This window comes from Homalodisca vitripennis, chromosome 6 (assembly GCF_021130785.1).
Source record: "Homalodisca vitripennis isolate AUS2020 chromosome 6, UT_GWSS_2.1, whole genome shotgun sequence".
NCBI classification, from domain to species: domain Eukaryota; kingdom Metazoa; phylum Arthropoda; class Insecta; order Hemiptera; family Cicadellidae; genus Homalodisca; species Homalodisca vitripennis.
In genome coordinates this window covers 96,559,072-96,586,201 of record NC_060212.1, presented here as the reverse complement: position 1 = coordinate 96,586,201, position 27,130 = coordinate 96,559,072, and the positions used below count along the sequence as shown (strand labels likewise).

Genomic DNA, 27,130 nt, shown 5'->3' with positions numbered 1-27,130 from the left:
GATAACACAAATTTTGGGTCAGGTGGGTTCCAAAAATCCTTACGGAAGATCACAAAAAAGACTTGCTGCATCGTTAACTGTCCTTGATGAATACGACAAACATGGTAATGAATATCTCGTTCGTATCGTTAGTGGTGATGAAACATGGGTGAAGCATGTCAATTGTGAAACAAAAATAGAGTCTGTGAATTGGGGCACACACATTCTCAAAAAAACCCAAGAAAATGTCTCCAAACTCTGTCAGCGAGAAAGATTATGGCAACTGTTTTTTGGATACTAAGGGTGTGACTCTGGTTGATTTCCTTGAATGAGGATCAACAGTCAACACAGAGATGTTCTATGAAACATTGCAGAAGCCATGGCGAGTGATACAAAACAAGCGTAGGGGAAAATAATTTGTTGAGCTAAAAAATGTTGCTTTTCCACGACAATGCACGTCTTAATACAGTCAATTTACACGACAAGTCTTGGATGAGTTTTACTGGGAAGTGTATGATCATCCGCCTTATAGCCTAGATCTGGTACCAAGTGACTACAACACTTCTTTCCAGCGATGAAAACTTGGCTCGCAATGCAGCACTTTGATAGTGATGCTGAACTTTATGCTGGCGTTAATCAGTGGTTAAGATCTCAAGCGGCGGATTACTACAAAGCTGGAATCAAAAACTTGTGTCCCATTATGATAAATGTCACAATTTGAATGGGGATTACGTGTAAAAATAGCCTAAGAGTGCAGCTTGTAAATGTATATAATAAAATGTTCCTATTTCAGTCTGTTCATTTGTTAATTTCAAAACATCTGTTACTTTCTGGATAGCCCTCATATATATATATATATATATATATATATATATATATATATATATAATATGCAATGCCTACCAAGTACACACAGTAGCACTAAAAGGGTTATTTAAAGTAATATAAAAAATAAAATTATTTTTAAATGCACCTTTTATTTGTTTGAACTCAACATTTCAGAAACAATTCTAAATATAAAACTTTATGTTTAATTCATAATTTATGTATAAAGTTACTGGTTTTTACAAATGTGTTTTACAAAACATATGCCGTGTAATCCTTTTTTACACCTTATACAGGCAGTTCGGGATCTTCTCCTCTTTGCTCCATACTTACTGCAGACACAACAGGTTCTCTCTTTTCTACCTGGAAGTTTCTCTATACCGAACTGATATGCAAACCAAGGGTCATCTGAATTTCCGTCTCTGGCAGTGGGTTGATTTTTTTCTGTAAATCAATGGCCTGCCTTTAAAGATTTTCAGTGATAAAAACTGTAAAATATTCTAATATCTGTAATATTTATAAAGCAAGAATAACCTTCAACATAAAAATACATGTTCTCAATATTCCATAAAATTTCCCCCTAATACAACATATACGTGTGTTTTATTGATATATAATTGTAAACAAATTTTAAGCCAACAAGGAAACTTTCTTATTTTGTCACGAATGCTGCTACATGATGACAATACAAGAGATGAGTAAATTACCTTCGTTAACAGTTAAAAGAGTTTATTTGGTAAAGAAGTGGAAAAAGGAGTTGAAATGATAATTGAAATTAACTGAAAATACACTAATTTAATACAAACATAACAATCGCATATCTACAAGAATTTTAGCTGATTTTCAACTACAAAAGTGCTTCACAAAGCAAATCCCATGTACACCTTTTTTACACCTCACACAAACAGTCCTAGATCTTCTCCTCTTATCTCGAGACATTTTACTGCAGACACAACATATTCGCTGTTTTTTCTCTGGAAGTTTCTCTATACCAATGAAAGAACCAGAATCTGAACCTCCCCCTCGAGAAGTGGGTGGATTTTCATCTGAAAACCAATACTTTCAAAAATATCCCAAGATGCATATTGTATGTGTATTCTATTGCAACATTTTCCAGCACTATTCTACTATTCACTAACGGTTAGTAATGTAAAACACAGAACACATACGTTAATATTCAAAATTACATTTCTCTTTCAATATAGACATTCATTAAAGAGACAGTATAACATTTAACTAGCGAGTTAGTCAAATTGGTAAACCTGTAACAGGCTAGTAGTGCCATGTGGCCACATCAGTATATACTCATACATCAAACTCTCAAACATTAGTATGTATAGTGTATGTATGTATTCTCACTTTGTTATCTAAAACTAAGGAGCCGGTAGAGAAGTCGCCTGCTGTATTATCCATACCTCTTACTATCGAGTCGTTGATCTTTTACCAAACTGAATTTATTTATCAGCCCTGGATTCGTCATCAGGAGTTTTTAGAGAAACATAAGTAAATAATAATTTATTATGCGATACATACATACAGTACAAAGTAAATCCCATGTTTACATCTACTATATAAAAATTAATTGCTAAATATGTTGCCAAGTGCTAATCTCAAGAACGCCTGGACCGATTCCGCCCATTCTTTTTGTTAAATATTCGTTATAACCCGAGGAAGATTCGTAAAAGAAAGAAAGATTGGAAAAGTTACCTGGAATATTTTGGAAAATGATAAAATTTGTGTTATCATAATCCAAATTAAACTGACACTAAACAGCTGTCGACACTTTCAACTAAAGTTCGACAAAGTGGCTAAAACATTTGTTCATGTTAAAGTTTTATAACATAGTGTAGTGCAGAGAGCAAAGACCAAGTTAATACCTTACTTTTACTCCAGATTGTGCCAGATTTACCAAAGGTTAAGTATATAGTGCTTGGTCAGTACTGTAATTTTGATATAAAAGACAAAGTTACTATGTAACTTTTAAAGTCAGTTATAAAACCCATCATAGTTGTCTTTTTAAAGAAGTACGCTTCCCTGACCTCTGTACGTAAATGTGTACATGTTTAATTCATGATAAATATTTATAAATATAGTATAATAAATAGCGAATAATTCAAATGAATAAGTAAAATATTTTAAGTATTTATTAATTATAATAAATCATAATTGTTGAATTCTGCAGTTGAACTTAATTTATCGCAAATACAGTTTATAAAAATATAATTACAATGTATTTGAAGTATTTCATTTAATATTGTATGATTGGTAAAAATAAAATAAATATTATATAAAGAATATTTAATTTATGATTAATATCTATAAATATAGTATATTAAATAATAATTAACAAAAATTTAATAATATAATAATATTATTTTAAGTGAATAATTAACAATAAAACTCATTTATTTATTGTATTCTACTAGCTGACCTTGTGTTATCGTACATACCGGTAAGCCTCCGCTCCTATCCTATCCTCCACTCTTAAGCCACGGACACATGATTATATGAGATATGAGGTAAGTTTTATAACACCAAAATAAAGATATATGAAAATTGTTACCTTATTATCTTTCGTTTCGAGGTTTGCCCCCTTTTTGCCTTATTTCATTGAGTTACTAAGGTGTACTTACATGACCACTATATCTCCGCTTATTTTGGGAAGAGAGTGAAATTCCTCCATCCAAAAAGAAATATAATTTTAGGCCCTATAAGATCCATTGAAGAAAAGTTGTCTGCACTCATTCAAAAGTTAGAGTATACAACAACATAACTTGTTCTGTCCCAACTACTCCTCTTTAATAAAACACTTTTCATTTCATTTTCAAAAACCACCATTGAGTCTAGAGAGCTTATCAGAGTCTCATATTTATAGTTCACTGAAGATTTTCCATGCCAGCAGTCGACTTCAAAGATTGAGATGTTTAACAAAACTTTGTTACCTGTAAATCTACTAAAAGCAAGAAGTCTTTCAGGTCTTATTAAAAAGTGCAGTTTCCAATTTGGTTGTATGTAATTCACAGTAAATGTACACTACCACAGTTTACAACCTAAAACTGAATCATTAATATTGCCTTATTTGCCTTTTACCCTAAGGTAATGAATGTCATTTTTAATTAGGCTTTAATATAAAGTAAAACAAGGTATGATACAATGATATTTGTATTTTATAATTAATTAATTAATTTTTAGAGAAAAAACCCGTTTTATTAACATTTAAATCTTTTGGTGCCTCAAAACATATTTACTATATCGTTTATGTTTCCTACCATATTTTATTATTTTAGTTAAGATCTCCACACTCGTCGACAATTGTTATATCTAGTAACCAAAAAACAATAGGTAGAAAACAAAAACAAACTAATGTTCCGATCAAAAGAACAAGAGTACAAAGTCACATGATTGACAGCATAGTTATATCCAGGAAGGTTTTGGGGGCTTAAACCCTCCCTCTTGATACAAATATTCAATGTATATTATAAATTGCGTTAAACTGAAAGAACACTCATAGTCAAACCATGTATCATAGTTCTATTTTGTTTTTATTTCTTCTAATATTTTAATTTATATTTTTAAATATAATATAACCACTGATGCTCCAACACTTCCAACGCTTTGTGCAAGAGACAGTAACCATGAACGCCAGTGACATCGGTCATCTCTTTTATCGGCTACTTTGTAATAGTCTTAAAATAGCTGTCATTGCTTTCAATGTTGGCGCTTCTCATGTATTAGTGACTTCTGTTAATAATGAATACGTTTAGTTTGCTGGTTTTACTGTTACACTTGTCAGGATTTTTTCAACTGAAATTGCCTAGGACATCAACAAATTTAGATGCTTATCAAAACGTGTTTTATAGCAGACTAACCTATAAAAATAAAATAATGAACTTTCAATTGGCTGCAAACTTCTGATGTACAATAACCCAATTAATATATTTTAGTACATATTTTAATCTAATGTTAAAAAAGTGTAAGTCCATAATCAGAGTAAAGAAATGTCATTGTGTTTGTCAAATAATACGTGACTTGAAGTTTGTATTTTTACATTTTATGTTTCATCTAACACACTAGAAAATGTTTTGTTCACATCATTTCCAATAAAATATAAATAAATAATAAAAATAATAAATATTTTAAGTAAATGTAAAGTTCATATTCAAATAAACTAAAAACTTTCATGCAAACTATAAAATCCCTTTCTGTCCACATAACATCCTAATTTTGAAGAGTTAAATAATTTAGGACAAAGTATTGAATTTTTATAAATGTGTAACTTCAATTTCTCTATTTTAACCCTTTTACTGCCGGCCATTTTTTTATCGTACCAGTCAAAATTGCCAAGGGGGAAAATCGCTGTTGTGCATTCATTTACAAAAAATGCTGTATCTTTTTTATTTTTCATTAGATTTGCATGAATTTTTACTTTATTTACTCGTATTTAAATGCTGTTTTTTAAATAATAAAAAGAAATTTTAATTTGAAACAAACTCATTATTTAATTTTAAAAATTATGTAAATAAAAAATAAATAAAAAAATAAAAATTGTGTTTGGCATCTGATAATTTATTTTTAAAATTATACTAAAATTTTGAGCATGATATCATTATAAACTAGAGCAATTGCTTAGAACATATACCAAATTTGAAGGTGCTACCTTGAAACATAGCTGCACTATGAGGATTTTCCCAAAACTGGTAGGCCTCCTCTAGGCCTACCAGTGGAAGTTGAAGGTAAACTTATCTGTGCCATATCCCCCTCACTATCTAATAACTCCTCATTATCTGATGGTAAGATAAAGTCAGGATCGTCATCAGTGTCATCCACATCACTTTGATTGTCATCAATAGCCCTAACACTAATATCAGAATCGTTCTCGGCATCTGAATCTGACAAATTCTGAAGGAAATCGTCACTCAGTTCGTCTTGCACTTGTACACCACCATCGATTAGACTGTTAATTATTGTTCCCTCACTCACAGGAGAGTTAGATGTAACTCTTTTACTCATTTTATCCTTGATCAACAAAAGTAACACTTCAAAAAAACTTTCGATAACATTGTAAACAACAACAATGAACGAAGATTTCAGTAATCTAACCCGATCATCTGGTTTTGACAGCTGTCTAGGTAGTTCGTCAATTCTAGTCAAAGACGACGAAAATAGAAATCCAAAGTTCTTCAAATGGCTTCTTTCATTATCCTTTCCTCCTAAACAACCAAAATACCAAATATTTCGGCATTTGAATATAACAGTAGCCAGTAACAATAAAAAAAACAGACGTCCGACATATCGGACGTTGGCGTTTTCGGCAAAAATGCCGACGTCCGATATGTCGGACGTCGGCAGTAAAAGGGTTAAATTAATTTTAGTTCTTATTACTGGAGTTATGCTATGGAATTGAAAAAAATATTGTTATTCAAAACTAAATCAATGCAATGATGAAATAATAAAGAGGGGAGTAAGGTGCTTTGTGAAAATATTCTCTGAAAATCTATCGTGGTCTGATACCCCAGACGGCCAGGAAGTTCAGGCGGAACAAAAGTTCTATTACAATTCTAAAGAAAAAATAATCTCCAAAACACCATACCATACCTCTGCCTTGACTCAAATATTCCAACGTAAGCCACCCTGAGAGTCTTGTGGTCAATAACATCAAAAGCTTTAATTGGATTGTAAAAGAGTAAAATTGTGCTCATTTGACTCAATGGAAATCACTGCTTTGTGAACAAATACAGAAGCGGTGGAAATTGTAGAGAGATTATGATGAAACACAGATTGAGATGAACATATTACAATCATTACTGGATTCAAGAAAGTACTACAGTACAGAAATGAGCTAAAATATTATTCTGTAGTAGTAATATACTGTAGAATTTACATTATGCAAATATGTACCATTTTCTCAATTTTTTTAAAACTTTGAGTATTTGAAATTGGCCTTAATCTATCAAGGTTATAATTTAATTTTTTTAGGATTAGGATAGCTTTAATAATATTCAAATCAGTCGGAAAAACACCCTGAGTGTTTGAGGATTTGAACAAAACAGTCAAGTTAGGAGATAGCTAAAAACATATCGATTGGCTGGTGAGGAAGACACAAAAACATGGTTGTGCTCCAGTTTTTAAAAGATCTGAATGCATCCAGAGATTCAAATAACTGGATTTTGTGGAAGTAAAATTGAATGAAATATACTAACCCCTTTAGTGCCAAGCCTATTGGGCATGTCGCATCACATAACACCAGAGTTATTGGTGCGGGTTGTCCCGTCGGGCGCTGCGGCATAGCCACTGGATATGTTGCAGTAGCGCCAGAGAAATTTTACAAATTATGACACACGAAGATATAAATCGTTCTCATTTCGCAAAATTTTAAGATATACTAATGATTTTGGTCTCCTTTTTTCGTTAATAATAGAAGAACAATGACATGTAATGGAATTTATGAAATTGTATACCTTTAAATGTAGATACTTTTTTAATTTTTGTGTGTGTAAATTAAAAGCTCAAAAATGTTTGAAAAAAATATTTACTCAACAAACCTTTGTATTATACTATAATATATTTACTTGAGAAAGACCTGTGAACAGTTGGTAAAATAATACTAACAATTTACAGAATTTATGTATTTATAAGTAAACAAAGTACAAAACTGACTTTTACCATAAAAACACATGTGTCGTTAGATAAAACATTTTAGTGTGTATTGTTATTTTGTTTGAATATTATATGAATCAAGAATCAAGAAGTTTATTGCAACAAAACATTCACAGATTTTACAACTTCAGATGTTGTGTGAACAGGTTGCTTGTCAATAATAAATACTAAATCTGTAATACAATTACATCAGAATAAAACTTACATTACATTAAAATATTACAAACATTAAAACATGTGATCGTAAAGACTGTAATGTAAAAACTCAGTTATGCTATAGTAAGCTAATCGATAATAGTAAGCTAATCTATAAGTATAATCTATATAGTAAGCTAGTAAGCTAAAATTAGTAGACTTTTAACTGAGTTCTTAAAACAAGACATTTTAAGCTGTTTTAAATGAGGAGGAAGCTTATTATAAAATTTAGTTCCCATATAACTTGGTGAACTTTCAAATAATGTTAATTTGTGTACAGGAAATTGCAGTCTATCTTTAAAACGGGTGTTATACTGGTGCTCATGTTGCTTTATATTTCCTGAATTTAGACGATTATGAATAAAAATTAAACAACTATAAATATACAATGATGGAATTGTCAATATTTCTAAATCTGTAAATATTTTTTTACATGAGGTTCTTATATTCAAAAATAGCATGGTTCTTATGTATCTCTTTTGAATTTTGAGGACAGAGATAATGCCAGAGCAGCTGCCCCATATTTGTATTCCATACTGTGCTAGTGAATAAAAGCAAGAATAATAAACTATAAGCCTAGTCTTAATGTCTACCAACTCCCTTAATGTAAACATTTGGTAGCAAGCTGAACTCAGTTTTTTGTTTAAGACATCTATGTATGGTCTCCAGGACAAATTTTTATCAATAAGGAGCCCCAAAAATTTACTAAAATCTACAGCAGTCAGAGTTGTATTCTTGAAATTTATCTGAAAATTTGACAGGGTCTTGCTTTGCAATGTTTGGAATTTTACAATTTGAGTTTTATCACTATTTAGTACAAGCCCATTATATGTAAACCATTTTTCTAAATCTATGAGCGAATTAACAATTTCTGATTTAATATGTTGTCCTCGGTTACATTTTACTAGGGATGTAGTATCATCTGCATACAATATCAAATTATTTTTAACATTATAAGGCAGATCATTTATAAAAATAATAAATAATAAAGGACCCAAAATAGATCCTTGTGGTACACCACTACATATGTTTGCCCATGATGATGTATGTTTTATGCCATTATTGTTGAGTAATATTCTTTGCTTCCTATCAGTAAGGAATGATTGGAACCATTCCAAAGGCTTACCTAAGATTCCATAAAATTTAAGTTTACTTACAAGTAATGAGTGATTTACACAGTCAAAGGCCTTGGATAGGTCACAGAAAATACCAGCAGTATCCTGCGACCCATCCAAGGCCTCTAGAATTTGCTCAATCATTTCAGATGCTGCCTCAATAGTGCTGTGGCCAGAGCGAAAGCCATACTGATTTTTACAGAGGAAACCATTGTTTTCTAAATATGTACATAATTGCTTGTGGGCTATCTTTTCAAAGACTTTTGATATGCTAGGTAATATTGACACTGGCCTGTAGTTGTTAGGGTCTTGCCTTTCCCCTTTTTTAAAAACTGGTATTACATCTGCATATTTAAGTTGCGAGGGAAATTGACCGCACATGAAAGAGTGGTTAATAATTAAAGCCAGAGGTTGTGAGATGTAAAACGCAGAAGCCTTCAGCACTTGCACTGGGATCTCATCCCACGCAACGGATTTTGTGTTCCTCAGACTCATTATTACTCTATGGACTTCTTGTGCACTAACATTTTTAAAGACAAATGAGGCTTGCTTATTACAATTAAAGTTACTTAAAAGTTGAATCGCAGAGTTGATCTGTGGGTTTGCACTAATTTTATAAGTAGTATTTGCAAACATAATATTGAGGTGATGAGCAATGTGCTTAGTGTCTACACAAATTTCATCTTTTATTTTGAGTCTTGTACAGTCTTGTTTTTTAGTCGTACTAATACCTAACTCTGACTTCACTACATGCCACACAGCTTTACTTTTGTTTTTGGAATCACTGATATATTTACAGTTATACATTCTTTTAGCAGCAGTACAAACTTTTTAAAAAATGTGTTTGTAATCTTTTACATACTGAATAAAATTTACATCATTGCTAGATTTAGCTATTTTATGTAGTTCCCTTTTTTTCTTACTTGACTCGATTATACCATTTGTAATCCATCTCTTGTTTTTTAAAATATTTTTAGATCCACATTTAGCTTTGACAGATTTATAAGGGAAAGAAGATTCAAAACATGTCTTAAAACTGCTAAGAAAATTATTGAAATTCTCCTGCACAGTGCTTAATTGACAAACATTCCATGATGTATTACTAATACAGTCAACCATACCAGCAATATTCTGAGCTGTAAATATCCTTTTTCTAGTGGAACCTTTTTGTGCTGTAAAAATCATTCTTACAATCAACTGATATTAATAAGGCTCTATGGTCAGATAAACCTAGCTCAATATTTAATAGTTTACTTTGCTTAACTCTATTATTGGTAATAATGTTGTCTATACATGACATAGTTTCTTTAGTTACTCTAGTTGGCATTTTAAAATTGTAAGTATACCCATATGAAATCAGTAAATTTAAAAACCTATTTCGTAAATTGTAATCTCTGCATGACTCCAAAATATCAATATTAAAGTCTGATGTTATATAAACCTGATTTCTTTTAGATTCTCTTTTTAGTGCCTTAAATAGTTTTTCAAGTTTAATCAAAAAGCCATCTACATTGGACTTATTTGTGTTATGATAAATTGAAATAACAAGTTGGCTCTCATTAGGGATTGCTATACAACAACTCTCAAAAACGAAATCTTCTTTGAGAGAAACAATCAAATCATTTCTTTCAATAAACTGTGTACCTTTTTTTAACTAAAATACAGGAACCTCCTCTAGTACTACTTACCCTAATATAGTGAGAAGCCAATACAAAACATTCAAAAGTATTCAAATTTGATAGCTGAGAGCTGTTCAACCAGTGCTCATTGAGACTAATGACTTTAATGGGAAATTTATTTACAAACATTTGTAATTCTGTTAACTTTGTAAAGGACAGAAGACCTTGAACATTGTAATGAAGTAACCAGTTATTTCTATTAACAAAAGTATTTTCTAATATGTCTAAGTTATCAATATAATTCTCATAATCATCTACATTGTACATTTTGTCTAAAACCAACTTCAACTCTGTAATACTATTTAAAATAATTTTAATTACTATCGCTACTCATCATTTTTGTTTTAAAGGGGGCCAAACATTTAGGTTTAAAGGGTTGGTTTGATTGACATCACTGACACTAGAGAGCCTATCCGAAGATGTTTGTTTCTCCTTCTCTTCAACTGGTAGTGGCTCGGAGCTTGAAGTGAGATCCAAGATGCAGGTTACTTCAGTGGATTTTAGACCATTGTGCGGTTGCAGGTGTTCTGTGTTGCTATTACTTTCCCCTCTTACTAAAGGTGACTGCATCCGGATGTTTTCCTGCGACGTAGGCAGTTCTGGTTGAGTTCCTTTAGTCAGTTCCTCACATATTTTCTGGGCGAGCCACTGCTTTCCTTTATAATTGAAATGCATCCCATGCAAGGTGTGTAACTGTCTGTCTGCTATACTGCTCTTCACCAAAGATACACTAGTAAATTTAACACTTATAGCCTCTAGAGATTCATTTGATTTTCTGATTTCATTATTTACACAGGACCAGTCCCTCAAATCGTGTCTTGTAGGCAAATCCACTAATATTATCTTAGAGCTCTTATATTTTTCTAAAGTCTCTTTGATTGAGGTGATTGCTTTTTCAGCCTCGTTTCGGGCTACGTCATTGGATCCACAAGCTACAAGAACATCATCTGGTCCCAGAGCTTCTCCATCAATGTTGTGGGAGTTCAAAATTTGCTCAGATAACCCCCCAGGCCTAACAAAGCCAACAGCCTCAAACGATGTTGAGTTTTTGTTTAAATGGAAAGCCAAGTTATGGCCATGGCTATCCGCACATATAAGAACTTTTTGCTTTTTTGGGCTTATTTGTTTGTTATTGTGGTTGGTTTCCTCCTGCTGAACTGAGAAAACTTTTTTTGTTTTTTCTTTTCTTACTTTTAATCCTTGGCATTCATTTGAGATATGTGCATTGTTTGGTGTGTTGCTGCAGTTCTCTTTGTCAAATAAGGAGTCACTTTGTAATATTTCATAAGGATTTTTTGAAGTGAAATCAGGTTTATTTTGTGTTTGACATGCATTGCTCAACTTCCTATAATTTGTTTGAGGTATTTTCTGCCATTTATTGGCTTCAGAGACTACTTGCTGTTTGGAACTGTTTTCAGTAGAAGGAAAACAATGAAGACATGGAGATTTTCCTGTATCTTTTATTTCATTTGCTAATTCTTGTTTGTTTGTCTTATCTTTTTATAAAATATTTATTAATTTCTCTAAGTGTCCGAATGTCTATACAATGCTACTTGCTATAGTACATTTTACATAAAATGCATAAATCAGTACTAATTTTATTAATATTAGTCAATAAATGGTTGTGTACTGCATGAAAATGTTGAGAGCCTAATAAAGGCTCTTGGCGCGTAATGTCCGAATTTGTCCAAAGCTCTATATATGCTCTTGGCGTTTCACCACCAACCTAGCTTGAGCCTAAATAAAGGCTCTTGGCGTTTTATAACTAACAGGTATAGCCTATATATAGGCTTTTGGCACTAAAAGGGTTAATAATGGGAAAGTTTAAAGATTTAGGTTGTACAGTGGTAAGACTGGCTTGTTTAATGGAATAAAAGAATACAGATTTAAATGTATCAGACAGAGTTGGTAATAAAGTTAGTATTTAAAACTACAAAAATCGTGAGAGATCGTTTGTGATGATCCTATTTCAATTCACCCATCTCAGGTTTAGATAAATCATTTAAGCTCCACTGTTGAAAAAGGTTTACTTCCCTCATACTAAACCTCAGTGGAAAGGTATCGCAACCCTGTAGCATTTGTCAAAGGAAATTATGTAAGACCTATGATCAGAGATCCTTTGCAAGCATCATCACCCTGAATCAGCACTTTAATGTTACTATGAACACTGCTGCAGTCCGAGAGAGACTATAGCCCTGCTTGCTCAAGTCAGTAAGCACTCATCCTGGCCATAGATGAATTACAATGTCCAAAGGAGCAAGATTAACCCTTTTACTGCCGAACACATTTTTTTTTAGTTTGTTGAAAAATGACAGACTTTAATTTTACTGACTTGCTAAAAATGCCGGGCTAAAATTGACTAAAATGTAATAATTTTTTTTTTAAATCATTGATTCAATATTTTTTATCATAAATTGATAAACTTTATCTTGTTTTTTTCCTTATAAGTTGTAATTTGCTACAAAAAATAATTTAAACATTTTCTGTCATTAAAAAATATATATTATGTCATGAAACAAAAATTTTAAATAAATAAAAATTATTTTTTGAGTTTGCACTTTAACAACTACGAGGGCAAATCAAATATAAACGGTAATTTTGCTGTTGACTGTACCAAACACGTCGGACGTGATGCGGCTGTGGGCGATTGTCGTTTTGCTTAATAGGAGTGGGGGGAACTGCTTGCTTCACACTAGCGTTGTGTTCTGCCTTCAGTACAGCCATGACCGAGCGAGAGGTACATCCATCTGTTGCGCAACGCATCGTCATAAAATTTTTAACAAATGAAGGTGTTAAGCCTTCGGAAATTTTTACTCGTTTGCAGGCACAGTTTGGGGACACTACTCTGTCTCAAAATCGAGTGTATGCGTGGGCCAGAGAATTTAGGGATGGCCGAGAACGTGTTGAAAACGAAAGTCACGGTCGACGCCCAAGGTCAAGTCTTACAGATGACAACATTAGTGCGGTTCGACAGCTTATTGAAGGTGATCGCCGGTTAACTGTTCAAGAAATCTCGTCGGAAATTGGTATCAGCTACGGGAGTGTTCAGTCTGCAAACACAGACCACCTTGGCTTCAGAAAAATTAGTGCTCGCTGGGTTACAAGGTTGTTGACCGGAAATCAAAAACAGGTCAGGTCGGAGATTGCTGGGAGACTTCTGCAACGATTTCAAGAAGAAGGTGAAGATTTTTTGAGGCGCATCGTCACATGTGATGAGACGTGGGTCCACCATTACACTCCCGAATCGAAAATGGCAAGTAAGGAGTGGCGAAGGAAGGATGAAGGCTGCCCAGTGAAAGCCAAAACTCGTCTCTCAGCCGAAAAAGTTCTTGCAACAATTTTTGTTGACTCAAGGGGAGTTCTACTTATTGATTTTCTTCACGATCAACGAACAGTGAATGCGGCTTACTACTGCCAGGTGCTACAGTCAGCAAAAACCAGTTACCGGAACAAAAGACGAGGTGTACCCATTAGAGATGTCATCCTTCTCCATGACAACGCAAGGCCTCACACCGCATTGTTGACAAGGGATAAATTGGAAGAAATGGGCTGGGAAACTCTCAAACACCCTCCTTAAAGTCCAGACCTGTCCCCTTGTGACTATTTTTTGTTTGCGCCCCTGAAAGAATCACTTGGAGGAAAACGATTTGAAAACAATGAAGACGTCGAAAAGCACGTGCGCGATTGGTTAACAACTCGCCCTCAATCTTTTTATGAACAGGGAATATTAAAGCTTCCAAATCGGTGGCAGAAGTGTGTAGATAATGCAGGAGACTACATTGAAAAATGTTGAAGGTATAGTTTCTGTATAATATTATTCAATAAATATAATTTTGAAAATTACCGTTTATATTTGATTTGCCTACGTATATTTAAATATTAAACCACCGCCATAATTATAATTTTTTATTGTATAGTGATTATATATAAACATTCCCAAAAGGTTTTAGGAACATACCTTGAAAAATACTGAAGCTGTGATGAATTTTTGAAATTGGTGCAATATCCTCGAATTTCAAGATAACACTTATTGATAACACTATATCACTTTATAATACATAAATCACTGTCCATTGATATAAAAATATAATATATAATAGAAAATTAAAGTTAAAAGGCACTTTGATCTATATTTACAAAAATATATATACATTTTTAGGTTCATAGGCCTGCTGATTAGCACTTGTGTTCCCCAAAACATGTGGGATGAACACCTTTTTTGCAGTTTTTGCAGACAGTCCTGGTTCTCTTCCTCTTCCCTCCAGTACTTGTACTTTGTTTACTACAAACACTGCAATTTTTTAGCATTCTTTCAGGAAGAGATTCAAGTCCAAATTGAGGTTGGGCATCACCTCCGCCTCCTACAAAAATTGGACCATGATTATTGACAACAAGATTATTGAACAATGTCCCTTCACTGACAGGTGATCTTCTTCTCTTACTCATTTTATTAATCGTAAAAATATGTAGATTTACAAATATAAATGTCAAATAAAGTGTAAAACACGAAACAACACAAGTGGAACTCACGACTAACGAGATCGACCATAACCTCATCAAACCAAACTCGAATTATAACCAAAGACGTTCAGTAACAAAAATGGCTTCCATAGATTATAAAACCTGTTTTCTGTGTGTTGTCCATATAGTAATGAATAACACAGCTGAATTTCGATGCATTTGGACAACATTGAAAACCAGTATAAAACAAATACGAGACGGCTTTTATAGCGCACGTCAGCGATTTTCGCACAAACGGCAGCGTGCGCAAATAAGCATGTCGGCAGTAAAAGGGTTAAGACAGCAGTACTCTCAGATCTTTTTTCTAGAACAACAAGCCCCAATGTTTTATTTTAAATCTCTGTATTTGTGTTTTGTGCTTTCCTCTTACAAATTATAAGAGTAATATATGACAGTAACAAAAATACAATTTTTGAATTCAATGTAAATATCAGCCATAACCAAACAAATTGGTCGATTTAACCCCTTGGGCACAAATGTCTGGATATTCCAACGTCTGCAGAAATGCCAGGAAGAAGTACATTCCCTTTTATACGGAGAGGGGCACATCCATAAATCTTCTCTGGGGGGTGTTTGAAACACTGTAGTGTTGGGAATATGGAAAACCCCTCTGACAGAGGGGGTCCGGCCCCACCCTCCCCGGGAAAATGTTGAAATATTAGGGCCTAAAATAGTTATTTTATAGTACTTCTGAGCTCATAAAAGGAAAGCTAATTTATAGTACTTATATTGTTTAATTAGTATTTACTAAATTCAATTTAATTTCATGATGCTGATCGTGTCTCGATCTCCATTCACAGGATACGCATCTAAAGAATTATACACTAAAACCAAAAAAATAGTTTTATGATAAAGTTTACAGTAAAACTGCTCTACCACCAATCACCAGGAAGCTTGTGCAGGGATAATTAAAATATTCTGTAAAAAGTTCAGTTTATATGAAGTGTATTTAACAAAAACAAAATTTAATCATAACACAAACAAAATATTGATCAAAATAGTTAATTTTAGAACACAAATCAAGACCAAAATTAAATCTTGTTGTCTACTCTAGAACCAATATGAATTTAAGTTGGCGACTACACTAAGCAATAGAGCTAAAATAATAGGAGATATATTAAAATATAGATTTTTTATTTCTGTGTTTCTATATATAACTGTTAATAACAACAATTTGTTTTTCAACCAAACTGCAACTTTGAAAATTCATAGCTCGGAAGCTTGTGTTTTGATTTAGACCAAATGTTTATACAACGTAGATGAAAGTTTACTGTAATTGATTAATGAAATTTTTGAGTTTTATAGTATGAAAATAAAGTTGTTACTAATTTACCATCTTAACTTTTATTCTTGACCAGAAAATTCGACATTAGTCTATAGAGTTCTTAGTTATTATCTTGAGTGTCTAATTCTGTAAACCACTATTTAAAACTTTTAATTTTCAACATAGGTTAAATATTGAATGACAACAATTTAACCCACATTATCCTACTGGTACCGATGTACATCTAATTACGTGTATTAACTATTGTAAGTGTTCATGGTAGCATTACTGTAGACCTACAGGCAGTTGTGAGTGAAATTGAGCAGGTTTTGTAACTTTACCATAACCGGCAACTGCTCATTTTAACGAACAAATCGCCAGACTGCACAGGGCAGTGTTTCCTCGTAGTGACAACAAACTAACACAATATAGAACTGCCAAACTCACTCACTTACGTGACAACTGTTCACGTCTGCACTACTGTAAAAGATACTTTGTACCGAGTACTTGTATGTCCCGAGAGTATAAGTTACCGCAAACCGAAAGTACACGGTACAGATTGATGTTACAGGTACTTTTACGATACTGATATTTTACGTGTTTACCACAATTCCTGGTACCAAGTACTCTGACTCGTTTAGCAATAACAGTGACTGGAACATGTAATTGTACTATCTTACAAGTATTCTGTAATGTATGATTCCAAATCAGTACGAGTCCATTTTGTACTCGATTACTGAAAGTTCTGCAACATGTAGAAGTCACAGGAAATATAACAAGTCACTTTCTTAGTTGCTGCGTTATTATGAAATTCAGACTTTTAGCATTTTCAACCAAATTGAATTACTATATATGCAGCAGAGTAGTTTTCTTCTATTCAACACAGTGATTAGTATATATATATATATATATATATATATATATATATATATATATATATATATATATATATACTATTATATATATATATATAATAATTGTATATACAGTATATGTATATATATTATAATTACAATATATATAAAACTGCCAGAGCTTGGCAATTCACTCGCTTGTGTGAGTTTATATATTTATTCAATATTTTATATATATATATCAATATGTATTCTCTTCATGTGAAAATAAAAAACCAAATATTGGTAAACTCTTTTTATGAATTTTCGTATGTCAGCATACTTTTTCAGATAACAAAAAGTGTATAAATATGTACAAAATCAAATAATTAAACTAACTAAATAGAAACAAGAAAAAGAACTTAAATAGAATAATAAACAGGGGAAAATACCTCACAGCTGATGTTTCATCATAAACACCAAAGAGTAAAAAATTTTGAAATTAACGAATGTTCAAACCTAAAGGAAATTTTGACCTTAGAACAAGTTGGTGAGCAGTTTCGCTCCTTCTTAAATTAAACCTATTTAAATTTTCGTCGGCATGCAATGGAACATTATTGATGCCTTTTAGTTTGTAACAGTTTTCAATTTTGTCCTGATTATGTTCCCTGGAATGTACAGTGAATTATATATATATATATTAATGTAATGAAAATAACTAAAACCCTTTAAATTAAAGCTTTTTATTACATACACGTGTTTTGGTTTTTAACCATCATCAGTGTACATTAACCTCTAAATAAATAATAAACAATTAGATATACACATGTGGACCTTTTAATTAAACATATGTTAAATTTAAATGACACAGTTGTAATTTTCTTATTAGTAATCTGTATTTAATATTTTAATTTTTTCAAAAATTGGATGTCTTATTTTTCAGATTACTATTTAAAATGTTATGAGGATCTTTATTATAATTTAGATAAATATGTAATTCTTCTTTTGTGTTTAATTTCCCTCCTTTCCTTTCGATATCTAAAATTTCCATGTTCTTTTCAATATTTGTGTAGTTATGGTCAGTCTCCAATAAGTGTTCAGCAAAATTTGATTTTATTGTAGACATGTTATTTGTTTTTAAAGCTTGTATGTGTTCTTTAAACCTTTTATTAAAATTTCTTCCAGTTTAACCAATATAATAGCTTTCACAGTCACTACAGTTAATTTTGTATACTCCAGATTGTTTGTATAATTCCTGTTTGTCATCATTTTGGTTCACTTTGTTTTCAATAAGTTTAAATGTATTATTTCTTGTTTGGTGACTGATGGAGAATTTTGAATTTTGAAAGGTTTTTCGAACAGCTTTGTTTAATTTAGTATTGAATGGTACACATATATATTTCTGTAGTATTATGATTAGGTAGTATTTTGTTGGTTTTATTAATTTTTCTTGTTTTCTTCTTAATCATTTTGTCTACAATTTGGGGTTGATATCCATTTTTGACAGCTAGGTATTTTATTATTTTTATTTCTTTATTTTTATTTTCATCACTCATTGGTATATTTAACATTCTGTTTACCATTGAGTGAAATGCTGCTAATTTGTATTTCCAAGGATGGTTAGAGGATGATGGTATTAGAAGATGTGTTTGGGTTGTTTTTCTATAAATTTCAAATGAGTGATTTCCATTAAGAATAGAAATACTTATATCAAGAAAGTTAATTTTGACTTTTTGGATTTCTGGATATATAAATATATTTTTGGATTAAATATATATAAATATTTAAATAATTGTTTTCCACTGATATATGTAACTGTAAATAAACTAAAAGGGTTCAATTTAAATATTTGTGAAAACACAATTTTTCAGTGTCATATAAATTGTGTTTATATTGTAAAACCAATAGAAATTTGTGATTGTGTACAGTTTTATATGTTGTGTTTAGAGGAATAAAAGTACATGTACCGACAACTTTTGTAAAATAACTTAATCATACTCAAAGAAAGAAAAATATTTTTATTTTTAGTAAGTTAATTTTTTATTATAATTTTTAAATTTTAGATTTATTTCATAGAGAGATGCTAATTTTTCTGTTACAGAATTTATTTACGTAGAATTAAAATAATATAATTTATTTTTACCAAAAAATAAGGGAGTTGTAGGCAAAATGTTATTAGTGAACAAAAGCTTAGAGTACAGTATTATTCGGTTATCCCTTGGTAAAAGTTGTCGGTATTCCTCAGACACAAAAGAAAAATGTTCGTCTGATACCAAAAGGGTTACACTAAATTTGGCATGCAGATAGAGTTGGTAAATATGAAATCTTTGAGGTTCCATTAAAAAAAGTATCTGTTGTCTCCATCTTCGTGTTTATCAGTTACTAAGCAACTTTTTAAAATAAAACAATTACTTAAATATTTTTTTAAATATGTCATATTTTATTAATATGTGAGTACTTCAAAAATTTCTATCATTGATCAACAAACGAATGTGTAAAATAAAGAATATGTGTTGTAAGTTTCCTTGCTGATTAAGTTCTTAAATTTCAATTATAACTTTTATAATTTTATATTTAAATATTATAATTTAACATTTTCTATTATTACATGTTAGAGGTGTAAAAATTTAACAGAATTCATATTTAAAATGACAATTTATCGTTTGCATTTACGAACACAATTATGTAATATAAATAAATGATACTAAAAGTATACTTTTACTTGTACAGCAACTGTTTGGAAATCATTGCAACATTTTAGTTTCTTTCATCATTTACAACCAATAATAAAACAAGTAAAGTGAATATTATTAGTAGGAATAAAATAATAATAAATATATTTTAATTTCTGTCTAACTGAATCTGTCAAACTCCTTATTTTACATGTAACAAAACAATACGTACACTAAAAACAATGTTCATTTCAGTTTTTTACATTGGTGAAAGTTGAGACACCTCGGATGTACTCCTTTTTCGCATAGCACACACACGTACACTGTCCGATGTTTGACTTTTTCTGTACTGCACACCTTGCAGAGACGAAGCATTCTTCCAGTTAAAATTCTCAAGCCAAATGTTGTCTTTGGTAAGTTACCAGTAGGTGGACGTTGGTTTTTCTTTTTAATCCATTCACCACCAAACTTCTTAGTAAAGTAAACTAAAAACAAACAAATACTTTGTGTCAAGAATGGAATAAGTATGAAACTTACGGCAATGCCTCAACAAAATAGATTAGCTGACAGAAGATAACATTGCACAGTCACAAACGGATTAATATGTGAAGGAAAATTTTTAAGAGGCACTAATATTGTTCATTGTAGTCTAAATGGTTTAAAAAACTACATACTGATGATCTAGCAGGTCCACGTCAGAAATATATGCACTTTTCGTAAAACCAATTATTACATTTGTGCTGCAATGCTATCAATACAGAATAGACTTTATTTACATAATTCATAGAGAATGACATCAGCGTCAAAGATACAATATTAAATAATTAGAAAGAAAAAACAATTTAGTTGTGTCAATTATCACATTAGGTTTATCTTAAGAGTTCTCAAAGATAAAAATTTTATTGAATAGAACGGGTGTTTAAAAAGTCAGTTCTTCATATTTTCTTGAGACTTTATATCAGCGGGCAGGCAGTTGAACAGCTTTGCTCCTATATAAGATGGCTTTTCTTCAAGCTGAGCAGAATGGTGTTGAGGAAGAGTGAAGTCTGCAGCATAGCGAGTGTTATGTTGTTGTACGTCAATGCCTCGGCTCAGGTTTTTCTCGTGTGCATAGGTATTAAATTGAGGATATAGTGACACTACAGTTAGAATTAAGTGTTCAACAAAAGCAGCTCTACAACTGTCTCTACGCTGTAACCTAGCTAGTATTCTTATGCACTTCTTTTGTAAGATTAGGGTTCTTTGTATATTTAATGAACTGACTGAATTTCAGGATTAAATTGACCGAATTAATTTGGAACATTTCACTAAACTTCCAACGATTGTTTTCTTATTTTACTTCACTAGTATTATGCCCAAAAATGCCTTAAACCTATCACGAAATAGCTTGTTTCTTGAATCTCTGATTTTATTAACCATTTGTGGAAGCGACAACACTTTTTGCAAAGCTAAAAAGAACAAATTTTTCATGATAAGAATAGTTAAGAAGACAAAAATAACACTCAGCTATAAATTCACAAAGAAACTTCAGTTCAAGTCTTACTATGTATTTAACGGTAACCTTGTAGGAATGAAGTTACACAAACAACATATTTCCGTCCAGCTGATAACGTGGTTAATAGTAGTACCAGAGGAAACAAAACTTCATCCTGCAGTCTTCTGGGCACTTGTAACCGAGTAATATTTTGACGACACTAATGCTGATTATATTGTGTTTTTATCCTCTGATGATGGTATCTTCATACCAAACTGTGTAAGCGGTTTTTAATATTAGATTGTGCAACAAGGTACGTTTTAGCCCATAATTGTTGTTAATAAATTTAAGATGCCAAAGCAAGGTAGAATTAAATTTTTTTCTCAAAACCAATTAACAAAAACACGATGAACCAAACCAAAAGAGAATTGAGACACAGCAATCAAAGAAAGATCAATAAATTCATCATGGTCCTAAAAGATACCTTGTTAATTAGTCTTTGTTGATCTGTCCTATGCTTGTGATAATGTCTCAGAGGTAGACTTTGTTGTATTTTGTTCTTCATATTAGTTCTCACTCACTCTACAGACTAAGGTTTATGTATTCAGGGTGGTCTTATGTATGTTCAATATCATAGTTAGAACCTACAACATTCGCGTAACATTTTAAAAACACACTGTTCAAACCAAAAATAAATTCATTACTTTTATTTCTACTGCATCTTTGTCATCAAGCACTTTCTCCAAAGTATAGAAATATGCTTTGATATGAGCTTTATTTTGTAAACCTACCGATGAATTTGTGCAATCACTGTACTCTTACATACAGTACTTCTGGAATATGAAATAAAAATCAAATGGCTGTGATACTGGTTGCTGCACTGATAGTTTCTAATCAAATGCTCTATATTCAATACCAACTACGAACTTCTTATTTTTATAACGTAAACATAATTTTATGCTAACAAAATACACAAGTTTACTTTTGAGTAAAATGACCAATTATAGAGTAAAACTTTAATAATTAAAAAATCATATATTACCTCCATATTCCATGATAAAAAGTCATGGAGTGAAAATTAAACAATGCATTTTGACTGTGTACTTTAAATGCAATTAGATAAGGGAAACATTGCTACTATTGTAACTCTTGGAAAAGATTAACACGCGAGAGATCGCGCCCGCGGCAGTTTTGCCGCGCTTTTTTGATTTCTTTATATTTTCGTTTACACTGATGCCCCAGGATAACAGGGTCTCGTTTTATCCCTCCCAGTACATCCCTGCGCCTGACCTTGACAACTGTTAGTCTTTCGCCGGCTTTGTTTGCGAGTGGTGGAATTTTTGTTGTAGCTCTGCACCTGACGCGGCAATATGCCTTCGCGCGATCTCTCCCGTAGTGCATTCTGTTAAATTTGCGAATATTGGAAATATTTCTAAATCTTGAATATTTTAATGTTTTTGTGTTTTTTGTAATGTTTTCGAATACATACACACTTCTTCAGTTAGCTTAGACGATAATGTCCACTGAAACTAAATTAGTAAACTTGTACTAATTTAGGGGTTTTTATGTTTTAACTTTTTATGAAATTTAGAAAGAAGTTTTAATTTTTCGTTAACATTTATAATTTTTCTTTTATATAAAATAGGTTTCTTCATTTGTACATAATATTTTATTGAATTAGTAATCTTTTGCCTAAATATTGATTTATTATTATGTTATAACATTTTTGAGGCAATTTGTTTTGTTTTAAGGAAATATACATATTATATAATCTATTTCTTCCTCATAATAAAATACTTTACTGTAATAAAATGTTTCATTTAAAAGCCTAATTTATATAATTGCGGCAAATTGCTCACACGCGACCTTTTTCGTACCAAAAAGTCACCAATTCCGAACCAAATATACAGTGTATCATAATAATATTTCTCTTTGTTAGAACTTAAGTGCCCAATTACTTTTATTAGTATATACTGAAAGACAGTAATAGAGACAACACACAGTTGTTTTTTTTAACTTTTCTCACCAAATTTAAGCTGCAATTTGAGTAAAAGACGAGCGTGAGCAATTTGCCGTCGCGCGACCTCTCGCGTCCAGGAAGTGAGTGCGATCTCTCGCGTGTTAAAAAAGTGTTAAATAATATTTAGCTAGAGAGACCTAGTGTACATTCAGATTTTTAAGATTTTTATCATTTAAAGATTGATAAAATAAGATTCTATCTACTTTTTAATAAAAAGGAATTTAAAATTCACAATTTTGTAAGTTCTAAGTAACCTAGTTTTTTCGACTCAGTCGAGAGTCAAGAGAAGAGGTAGATTTTGTGAGAGCTGAAATATTAATATAGTTTATTTTAGAACTACAGGATTCCAGCTACATTTGTAAAAATAAATAGTTTTTTCTACCCCATAAATAACGGAGCTGTTAATTTTTTTTTCAATGCCGAAAATGAAAACAGCCATGGTGAACGAAATGGTATACCAAGCTGATCAATGAACATACGAAAGATTAAATTATGTACCAAGTTTTAACTTGCTTCAGCATTTCTTCTTCCGCCTGTACTTAGTGATCGAAAAATTCTAACTGGATTTATCTGTAATCAATATATTGACTATAATTTAAAATACAAAAAATACTTTATAACAACAAAAAGGTTTAGGAAATGTTATATGCATTCCAAAACTTTTTTCACTTTTTCTCTAAGTCCATAAATAACAGAGTTCTTTTTTAATTTTAATGGCTGCCATATTGGATGAAATGGCTACTACTGACCAACGAACTTAGCCGAGTTATTTAAATGCTCAATTTTTGTGCCAATTTTCAATTTGTTTAGGCATTTTATTAGACAGTTATCGTGTCCTCAAACCATGTTATGTAGCATAAATATATGAGTATATGAACTTTGAAATAAAGAATAGTTTTATGTTCTTGGGAGTTTTTTCAAAAATGTCCATTAAGTTCTCCCATGCAAAAGACCGATTCGAATGTAAGTTATTTTTATCATCTGATTCTGATGTAATAGTTTATAGGTAATAATTAAGTTTCTTGACCATTTGCTGTTGCTATGTGCATTTTGTAAAATTTTACATGAGTTCTAAAATAACCTACTAAAAGTATTTTCTACTGATTAGCCAACAGAACAAAAACAACCAGCCAATCAAAGACACATTTTTATTTCTTTTGAATTTTTTCAGGATGTTTTGATTTTTATAACAAAATAATTAACCGGATACCAAACTGCAATAATGTTACTATCCATGGTGTAACTAGAATAATTAACTACCACGTGGTTGTTATAAAGTTTTTAGTAAAAAAAAAAAAAACAGACAGATAAACTCTTAGAAAGTGAGACAAATCACGTATTGTTACTAATTTGTTTCCTTCAGATATTTATTTTAACATCCAAAATTGTATCCATAATAATCTTTTAGATGGAGCTGATATTGGTTGTTATATTTCTAAATATCAATAAATTTGTATAATTTTGTAAGGCCTTTCGACAGCAAGGTTGTCTTCATTAATCACTTCACAAAAGTAAAAAATATCCTTGAACACTTCTAGTCTTTTTCTCATTAGCCTGTATAATAAAAAATTATAAGTTTTAAGGGCTTGAAATTTTAGCAATATTAATAAACAAAATAATGCTGCAATAATAATAATTATTATTATGGCAGTCTTGTAGAAAAATATTTTATACTGATTAGAATCATATAGAAATCTTTAATACACACAGAGGTTACATAATAAGTATTTTTATATATACATTTTTTTAAATCACAGCAAACGAAGCTTGGGTATTCACCCGAGATTTGTGATTGTTGTAACTCCCAATACTGCCAGGTTGTATCTTAGATACAAGATGCGTTTCAAAAAGCACAAAGTAGGCAGTCTTAGCTGTCTCTGTGTCACTTGAGTGTCTGAAGAATCTTTCTAAGAAAGGGGTTCAGTCTCCTATTCAATTGATGAGCAAATGATCCCGTTCTTAGTTCATGTCCAGTTCGACAAGTAGTAAAGAACAAACATAGATCAGTTGGTTTGAAGAACTACGTCATTACTTCAAGTAATGGACTAATGCTTGATTTCAAAACCTTGCAAGGAGATACTACACCTTTCCCAGATAAAAGTGGCCACGGACCCGCTGTAGTCTTGCGACTTGTCAAAACCCTTCCTGAGGGTAGTTCTGTTTATTTTTACAGATATTTTACTACACTTCCTCTCCTGGAAAAGCTCTCTGACATGAAAATCGTTTGGTACTGGGACACTGCAAGCTAACAGAATCTCAAAAAGAGATCCTCAGTTCAGGAACATTGATCTAAGTAAGCCGAGGTAGAACCAAATGAAAAGAGGGGAATATGATGAATACACAAGAGATGATAACAAAGATGGCTCTAGTGATGTGGAAAGACAATAAAGCTATTATAATAGGTTCCACAACTTCAGGAGGGGAACCCCTCACTGATGTCAAGCGTTGGGACAAAAAGCAGAAAAAATACAGTGATGTTTGCTGCCCTTTAGTTGTAAAAAAATACAACTGAAACATGGGAGGAGTTGATGTCCTTGACCAAATGATGGAATACTACAGATCAGTACCAAAAAATGGCCATTAAAAGTTATTCTCTACTTTTTTTATCTCTCGGTAATGTTGTGAACTCCTGGTTTGAGTACAAAGTGGCATGCCAACTACAAAAAGTTAAAAACAAAGACCAATTGGGCTTAATGGCATTTAGGATGTCAATTGCAGAGTTCCTCAATGCAGGACCAACAAGGAAGCGGTCTTTGGAACACGTAGAAGACGATGACCAAACCTCCACTTTGGCTCGTGAAGAAAATTAGAGCACTCGTGTCAAAACCTCCTGTGGATTTACAACCAATGGTCATCAGTGGGCAATTTGAAGAACCCATACATGTGTTGTCTAGAAGGGTGCAAATCTAGATCTAGAACGAGATGCACAAAATGCAGTGTGTATCTTTGCCTATCTAAAAATGCAGACTGTTTTGTGAAGTTTCACACTGTTGAAAAGAAACACTAAAGACTTTTTTGACTCAAGAACATTTCAGATTTTTTATAATGTAATTGGTATAAGGTTACATTGCTACACTAACTTAATGTACTCATAATGTTTTTTAAGATCTTATTATGTGTAAATAAATTTTCATAAAACTTTCACAATTGTTACAGTTTATTTTTTGGAAGCCTTCAGTTCCACGTACCACAATTGTGACACTTGTCCCCCACCCCTACCTAAGGAGCAAAAAATTAAATTTTTTTATAAATTTAGACTACAAAAATGCTATTTTTAGATATAAATCAAAAAATTCAAATTTGCCTGGCTTTAGATCTGAAAGGGATAAAAGTAGTTATACACCTAATAATGAACCCATTTTACTTACTTAGTGCTGCTCACAAGGTGTTCTTATTTGTTAGTGTGGGCTGGAGCGCTTCAAGTGCTTCAGTTTGTTATCGTGAACATTGAACTCAAGTCCAGAACACCAGAACTTAACCCTTTTACCACACACACCACACTTCCTCCCTCACTGAGACGTTGAATGCAGAGACCGACAAAGACTTGGCCGGAGGGGATAGTGGCCATTAGCCGCGGAACACTAACCTCCGCCAGTTGCTCTATAATTTCGGACATGAAATCGAGCTTGCTTACCAGCCTTGAATTACTAAACGAACAATCTTGACAAAGCATTAAGTGTAATACAAATTATAGGCCTACTTGATATTCATAAATATTGATTAACAATTTCCGTGTAGAACAGCATATTTTGAAAAAGCATAAAATACAATTCATGTTATAAGACACAATGAAACAACTGATTCTAAAGTTATGTTTTAAAACTAAATAAATATAGTAAATTAATGTTCCATTTTGGAAGGTATAGATAGGCCTACAGCCCTCAAAGTAATTTGAA

At 31.9% G+C, this 27,130-nt stretch overlaps 1 protein-coding gene across 7 annotated transcripts in view; it reads right to left on the bottom strand.

Annotated features, from left to right (window-relative positions):
* Window positions 1-27,130, bottom strand: part of LOC124364586 (longitudinals lacking protein, isoforms H/M/V-like) — a 65,103-nt gene that overhangs the window by 7,843 nt on the left and 30,130 nt on the right. Inside the window, exon 5 of one of the 7 annotated variants that reach the window (XM_046820160.1) lies at window positions 937-1,248. The exons of 1 other annotated variant lie outside the window; for it this stretch is intronic. In XM_046820160.1, coding sequence (XP_046676116.1) covers window positions 1,034-1,248 — 215 coding nt within the window. In that variant the 3' untranslated portion in view covers window positions 937-1,033. Of the gene's footprint in view, window positions 1-936; window positions 1,249-1,579; window positions 1,851-14,611; window positions 14,812-19,704; window positions 20,226-26,604; window positions 26,835-27,130 lie in introns of those variants that run through there. 5 more of the 7 variants (XM_046820165.1, XM_046820161.1, XM_046820163.1 and 2 more) reach the window with 5 other exon arrangements.